The following is an 8,080-nucleotide window of genomic DNA, read 5'->3' on the forward strand; positions in this document are numbered from 1 at the left end:
AAAAAAAAAAAAAAAAAAGAAATGCCTAAGGAAAAGGAGATGGATTACAATTCTTTCTCTTTACACTATCCCCTAAATTATTGTATTTTGTATGCTGACAGGTTAGTTATTTATTCGATTTTAATTAACTTAATTCACAGAGACTACTAATAACTTATCAACTTTAGCTCTTTCATATCTGTGTGGAGCTTAATCATTTGGGCAATAAATACCATTTCACCTTAGTAGAAATGTATACAAATTACAGGCAAATAAAACTAAGTTTCTCAGGTCTGCTATAGAAGGTCCACCTTGGAAACCATGGCAAAAATCAAAGACCCATATACACTTCACATATTAGGTAATGAGTGGAAGCCATGCTCCAAGTCCCAAACTTATTCAAAAGTCAAGCACTGTTGTGTAAAGGAAGTCCAAGCTTATGATTAGTAGATAGAATCCATCATTATTATGATGGCCTCCAAGCTAGGATGTAGGACTGCCTGGGGAAGTTAAATAATATAGTTTTTTTGGTTCTTTATAATAAAACAATCTTAAGGAGTGGCACTGAGTTTAGTAAGGAGCACTCTGAAGAACTACAATGTTAAGATTTATACATATATATACAACATATAAAAAATTAGGAATCAACTATCCTATAATGCAAAGAACAGCATATCATCAGAAAACAAAGGACACGATGTTATGAGGGAAATGTTGCTATGGGAAATGTTAAAATTAACAAGGGTGCGAGGGTAATTTAGTTGTATTTTACGACTAGCAATCAATAGAAACTATCAAAGTTTACATCAAAAAGGAGCACTAGGCCATGACAGCATTTGCTAGCGCATAAACAATGTCTTAATTCTGAATCTCTGTGAACACTCTGACCTTGATTCACAAAGAACTTCCCCTACCTTTCCTATGATAGTACTAGATTTCTTACAGTCATGAGATATACTTGCTTGTGTGTCCATAGACCCCCTAGACATGGTATTTGAAGATTAGCATCATGGGACGTAGTTTTAAATTTAGAACTTCAATCTACATCAGAAGATACATATTTCAACAGTCATCAAGTTAAAATGAACAGTACTGAGGCTCTCTGACACACTTGCTTTCCTGGAGAAAAAAAAAATCTCTTTTGATGAAAAAATTATCATCAAACTTGAAATTGCCTTTTAACAGTTATACTTCTATTATCACAAGGGTCACACTGATTTTAGAGCTGTCCTATGTTCCCTAATACATTCTGAGCAAACCCTGCTTCCTAGGCATCACTGTATCCCCGGCACCTTATATACATAGTGTTCTATGCATGTAAGGAACTCGACACATCTGCTGAATGAATGGATGAATGAATGAGTGAGTGAGTGACTGCCACATGACATCCTAGTCTTTAGGGTGTGCATCCTGGGTTTCAGGATCCACTCATGAGTTACTTTGCTTACCCACTTCTTCCTTTCCTAAAACTTATTACAGAACTGTAATTTGGAGAAAATACTTATCAAGCTATGAACTCCAAGAAGAGTTACTCAACAGCAACACACAGGTTAATGAAGAGAGAGAGAGAGAGAGAGAGAGAGAGAGAGAGAGAGAGAGAGAGAGAGAGAGAATGAGAATATGAATGTTACCTTCTTGAAACAGTTGCCGGGCGTAAGATGGCTCTCTGCCCTGAGGTTGGAAGAAAGCATAGATGCACTTCCTTACTAAGTCTTCCCAGCCAGTCCTGCCAGCAGCTCTCAGGGAGCTAGTGTCAATAGAGATGATTTTGCCTGCACAGAGAAAGAACATTTACATTTATGGTAGAGTCTTGATTATAAATCATTCACACTTCAAAATCACCAGCTATGTGTAATGAATATTCTCCTTCTAAATATTTGATAGACAAAAACAGTAAAAAGGGCTGTTTCTACTTGTTACATATAGTATATACTAGAGCATATTAGAGACAAGATACAGATTGTGTAGTATTGGATTGCTATGCATTACTGTGCTAGGATCAGTTCAGGTCAGGTATTGAAATCATATCAAGTTTAAGCTAAGGCTGGACAAGCTCAGCTGGTCCAGTGCTTGTCTACAATGCATGAGGCTCTGGGCTCATTTCCTAGTACTGCTAAACAGGGCATGGTGGCACATGCCTATAATTCTAGCACTTGGGAGGTAGAGGCATATAAGGACCAGAAGCTCAAGGTCATGCCCAACTACATAATTAGCTGAAGTCAGCCTGGGCTTCTTGAGGACCCACCACAACCATAAACAAACAATCCCTCCAGTATGGAGTAACCCAAGTCATCCAACGTTGTTGAGACACCCAGGTCAAACCCCCACCCCAGGCCTATTCAGCTTTCACATCCATACATTGTCCCTCTTGACTGCTTCCTGTATCCCGATGAGTAACTGCACAGCTGAAAAGGGAACAGGAGTAATCATTGTGTATATTATTCTGGTTTAAGCTATTTCCCAGTGACTAAGGGAGGAGACTACGAGAAAGATGCAAGCATTCCTCCCCTTTTAAACATTTCAGGTTAATTTCTATAGGCAACAAGGGTGAGAAGCAATAAAAGTGGACTCAGAAAAGGCACTAAATCAAAAGCTTAAGATTTATGAGGCACCATACTATTGAAATAATGTTTTATAAATTCCAGTGGTAATTTGTTAAGAGGTATCATATTCAGTCAAATTCCCTATTGTCTCTGAGGGAATTCTGTGTAACTTATTTCTCAGTTAATAGGGGGCCAACTAATAGTTTGTGATTTTTCAGGCCTATTTTTAATATATACACCCATAAGAGCCTGAGTTCAATTCCCTACCTCAAAAGGCACCACTTGTCTTTTTTCTCACCTATTATTGTGAGGCTTCTGTTCTTGGAGACAGTAAATGAAAAGCTGGTATCTCACTGCTATCTAAATTTGAATTTCCTTAATTACTACTAAGGCCTAGCACGTCCCATGTTTATTCACTATTCATGCGTCTTTTACGAATTCCTGATTTTATTTATCCATTTTGATACAATCAAGTCAAGCCTGTCCTAATGTGTATGCGTCTTCATTTGACTAAAATCACATGTTCTCTCTTCCTCCCTCAATTTGGTTTTCTTAGTAGAAAACTATCCATTAGTTTTTTCTTGTTACAGTCTGGAATCTAATGTATCCAGTCCTACTTGAGGATCCTATTAATCAGCTCTTAGAATAAATGAAGATAGAAAAAAAAATACCAGTTGAAAATCAAAAGAATTTTGTTACTTAAAACAGTTTGAAGAGATTCTGATGACTGTAACTGAAAGCCTTGCCATACATAAAAGTTTATTATAGCAGCAATTCTACTGTTACATAATCTTCATATACAATAATGCTCTGCATAGGCAATGACTAAGGGGTGTGTGTGTGTGTGTGTGTGTGTGTGTGTGTGTGTGTGTGTGTGTAAAATGGTCTGTAAAACAGCAAAAGAATCTGGAATTGTGGAGCTATGGAAGAGAAAGTGGTTGTGTTTTCAGCAATGGTACTTAGTGAACAGGCTATGTAAAGAACTATGCTCAGAAAAAGAGACTCACCAAGAGTTTGCCTTAAAATATCTACTTTTCAAATGGAAGTTGAACCATTAACCATTAACCAACCAAACAGAAGACAACAAAGACAAGAAAAAAAAATCACAATTCAATCTTTCCCAATAGAAGAATTTTCTTAAAAATGTGACACGAACCACTCCATTTATAGTTCTAAAAAGTACCATTGAAATGAAGTATTTAATATTTTACCTTGCCTTCCTATAATAATAGGAAAATATTCAGTGAATTCTATTCTATGATATGATAAAATACTAGCTTTAAAATTTAAATCTACCTTCTAGTTTTCTGAGAACCTGGTAAGAGAGGTGAGGTCCAGTGCTGAGGTCAAGGTAACGTAATAGAAAGAAAGAATGTAACCTAGGGTATCGAAAACCATGCTCAACAATAAAAGAACTTCTGGGGGACCTCAAGCTATACTACAGAGCAATTATGTTAAAAACTGCATGATACTGGTATAGTGACAGGCAGGTAGATCAAAAGAATAGAATTGAGGACCCAAAAATGAACCCACATAACCTACAGTCACTTGATCTTTGACAAAGGAGCTAAAACCATCCAGTGGAAAAAAAGACAGCATTTTCAACAAATGGTGCTGGTTCACCTGGAGGTCAACATGTAGAAGAATGTACAAAGCTCTTCCTGTACAAAGCTCAAGTCCAAGTGGATCAAGGACCTCCAAGTAAAACCAGATACACTGAATCTAATAGAAGAGAAAGTGGGGAAAACCCTCAAACACATGGGCACGGGGAAAGTTCCTGAACAGAATACCAATGTCTTATGCTCTAAGATCAAGAATCAACAATTGGAATCTTATAAAATTACAAAGCTTCTGTAAGGCAAAGGACACTATCAATACGACAAAAACAGCAGACTGGGAAAAGGTATTTACCAATCCTACATCTGATAGAGGGCTAATATCCAATATATACAAAAAACTCAAGAAGCTGGACTCCAGAAAATCAAATAACCCTATTAAAAATGGAATGGATACAGAAAATGTGGTACATTTACACAATGGAGTACTACTCAGCTATTAAAAACAATGAATTTATGAAATTCTTAGGCAAATGGATGTATCTGGAGGATATCATCCTGAGTGAGGTAACCCAATCACAAAAGAACTCACTTGATATGCACTCACTGATAAGTGGATATTAGCCCAGAAACCTAGAATACCCAAGATACAATCTCCAAAACACAAGAAAATCAAGAAGAAGGAAGACCAACACGTGGATACTTCATTCCTCCCCAAAATAGGGAATAAAATACCCATGAAAGAAGTTGCAGAGACAAAGTTTGGAGCTAAGACGAAAGGATGGACAACCCAGAGACTGCCCCACCCGGGGATCCATCCCAAAATCAGCCACCAAACGCAGACACTATTGCATATGCCAGCAAGAATTTGCTGAAAGGACACTGATATAGCTATCTCTTGTGAGGCTATGCCAGTGCCTGGCAAATATAGAAGTGGATGCCCACAGTCATCTATAGGATAGAACACAGAGACCCCAATGGAGGAGCTAGAGAAACTACCCAAGGAACTGAAGGGGTCTACAAATGGATAAGTGGAACAACAATATGAACTAATCAGTACCCCCAGAACTCATGTCTCTAGCTGCATATATAGCAGAAGATGGCCTAGTCAGCCATCATTGGAAAGAGAGGCCCCTTGGTCTTGCAAACTTTATATGCCAAATACAGGGGAACACCAGGGCCAAGAAGTGGGAGTGAGTGGGCAGGGGAGCAGGGTTGGGGGGGAGGGTATAGGGGTCATTCGGGATAGCATTTGAAATGTAAATGAAAAAAATATCTAATAAAATAATTTTTAAAAAAAGAACAGAAAAAAAAATAGGGAACAGAAAATTTTCAACCGAGGAAACTTGAATGGCTGAGAAGTACCTAAAGAAATGTTCAACATCCTTAGTCATCAGGGAAATGCCAGTCAAAACGACCCTAAGATTCCACCTCACAACAGTCAGAATGGCTAAGATCAAAAACTCAGGTGACAGCAGATGCTGGTGAGGATGTGGAGAAAGAGGAACACTCCTCCATTGTTGGTAGGATTGCAAGCTGGTACAACCACTCTGGAAATCAGTCTGGCAGTTCCTCAGAAAACTGGACATAGTATTACCTGAGGACCCAGCTATAATACTCGTGGGCATATAACCAAAAGATTCTCCAACACATAACAAGGACACATGCTTCACTATGTTCACAGCAGTCTTATTTATAATAGCCAGAAGCTGGAAAGAACCCAGATGTTCTTCAACAGAGGAATGGATACAGAAAATGTGGTACATTTACACAATGGAGTACTACTCAGCTATTAAAAACAATGACTTCATGAAATTCTTAAGCAAATGGATCGAACTAGAGAGTATGAGGTAACCCAATCACAAAAGAACACACATGGTATGCACTCACTGATATGTGGATATTAGCCCAGAAGCTCTGAATACCCAAGATACAATTCACAGACAACATGAAGTTCAAGAAGAAGGAAGACCAAAGTGTGGGTGCTTCGGTCCTTCTTAGAAAGGGGAACAAAATACTCACAGCAGCAAATATGGGGACCAAGTGCAGAGCAGAGACTAAAGGAAAGGCCATCCAGAGACTGCCCTACCTGGGGATTCATTCCAGATACAGTCACCAAACTCTGACACTATTGTGGATGCTAAGAAATGCTCGCTAAAAGGAGCCTGATATAGCTGTCTCCTGAGAGGCTCTGCCAGAGCCTGACAAATACAGAGGTGGATGCTGGAAGCCAACCATTGCACTGAGTGTGGGGTCCCCAGAGGAGTTAGAGAAAGGACTGAAGGAACTAAAGGGCTTTCCAACCCCATAGGAAGAACAACAATATCAACCAACCATTACCCCACCCCCCACCCCAGAGCTCCCAGGGACTAAGCTACCAACCAAGGATTACACGTGGCTCCAGCTGCATATATAGCAGAGGATGGTCTTGTCATGCATCAATGGGAGGGAGGAAAGGTCCTTGGTCAATAGGAAGGCTCAATAGATGCCCCAGTGTAGGGGAATCGAAGGTGGGGAGGCACGTGGGTGAGTGCAGGATCACCCTCATAGAAGCAGGAGGAGGGGGAATGGGACAGGGGATTTCTGGGGGGGGCAGTAAGGGGTTTATGTAAATAAATTAAAAAAAATAGAAATCAGAAAGAATGAAAGAGAAAAAGGAAGGAAGGAAGAGTGCTTCATTAGGGACAAACATCTTCACTCCCAGCAGTCAGTTACTGTTTCCCACTCATAAAATAAGTAAGCTGTATCAGTTATTTTCAAAAGTCTTTGAAATTTTTGAATTATTTTAAAATTTATTGTATGTGTATGTGTGTTTTGTGCACATATATGTTTATGTACTACTTGTGTGCCTGGTGCCCTTAGAAACTCCAAGAAGGCATCAGATCCCCTGAGACTGAAGTTACAGACAGCTTTAAGCTGCCATGTGGATGCTGGGAATCAAACCTGGGTCCTCTGTAAGAGCAGCCAGTGCTCTTAGCTTCTGAGCTCTGTTTCCAGACCCTGGAATGTGTTCTTTTTTTGAGGTCCCTGTTAGTTGAACAATTATTGTAAAGCTCAGGAGTTAATTTTCTTATTTTAAGTGGCCATGATTATTTTTATTGACTTACACGTAGTAAGATGCAGCTGAAAATTTAATTTAAATTCTCTGATTTAATGTAGTATTTAACTTACAGAAATGAGAATAAATTGAAAAGTGCTGTTCACTATACTATACTAGCATTTTGTGCATATGTGTTTTGGGTGTTGTGGATATGCCATGGGACATGAATGGGGACAAGTAGTGGCACCAGGAATCTCCTTCCACCTTTATGTGGGATCTGGGGATGGAACTCGATTTTCCCCGACGGAGCCACCCTATGGCTCTTCACTAACTCTAAGTTCTCCTGTCTGCAGCCTGACATCATCCCTCCCAACAGCTTTTTATTCTGTTTTCTCAAAAAGCCCTATTGGCTACTTTTCATGTCAATCAGTTTCTGATAAAAAGGTCAGTTTTCTTTGAATCAGTTTCTGATATCCAATGAAACCTATTCTCTTCCATAAGAAGAAAATATGGCTTTCAATAAGGGTTCGTTGCTCATGTAAGAAAATGGAAGTGAGCATGCCACACGACAGACAGAGGGCTGGAGAGATCACTGCAGTCTGTCCATGCTCCCAGCCTCTCCTTAGTTGGTTTGTTTGTTCCCATATTTGGGCGAATTACCTCCCACCTTCTTTTTAGGAAGAACATTTTAGCATTTATCTTTAAAGACACAAGAATAAAGCATATCAGATTTCTGAGAGTTAAAAAGTTGTTAGAATAGAATCTTTAAAGCATGGTAAAAGAATGTACATTAAAATGGTCAAGGAATAAATTAAGTTGAAGTCATTTTAATATTTCTGCTCAAAAATATATCCCTACCAAATGGATGTATCTGGAGGATATCATCCTTAGTGAGGTAACCCAATCACAAAAGAAGTCACTAGATATGCACTCACTGATAAGCGGATATTAGCCCCAAAACT

At 39.0% G+C, this 8,080-nt stretch overlaps 1 protein-coding gene across 9 annotated transcripts in view; it reads right to left on the reverse strand.

Moving 5' to 3' along the window:
* The window catches only part of Ncoa1 (nuclear receptor coactivator 1), a 230,840-nt gene that overhangs the window by 61,815 nt on the left and 160,945 nt on the right, over nucleotides 1–8,080 (reverse strand). For all 9 annotated transcript variants that reach the window (XM_021201369.2, XM_029540757.1, XM_021201368.2 and 6 more), the window contains one exon: nucleotides 1,611–1,751. In XM_021201369.2, the coding sequence (XP_021057028.1) occupies nucleotides 1,611–1,751 (141 nt within the window). The remainder of the gene's footprint in view (nucleotides 1–1,610; nucleotides 1,752–8,080) is intronic.

This window comes from Mus pahari, chromosome 7, assembly GCF_900095145.1.
Source record: "Mus pahari chromosome 7, PAHARI_EIJ_v1.1, whole genome shotgun sequence".
NCBI lineage: Eukaryota > Metazoa > Chordata > Mammalia > Rodentia > Muridae > Mus > Mus pahari.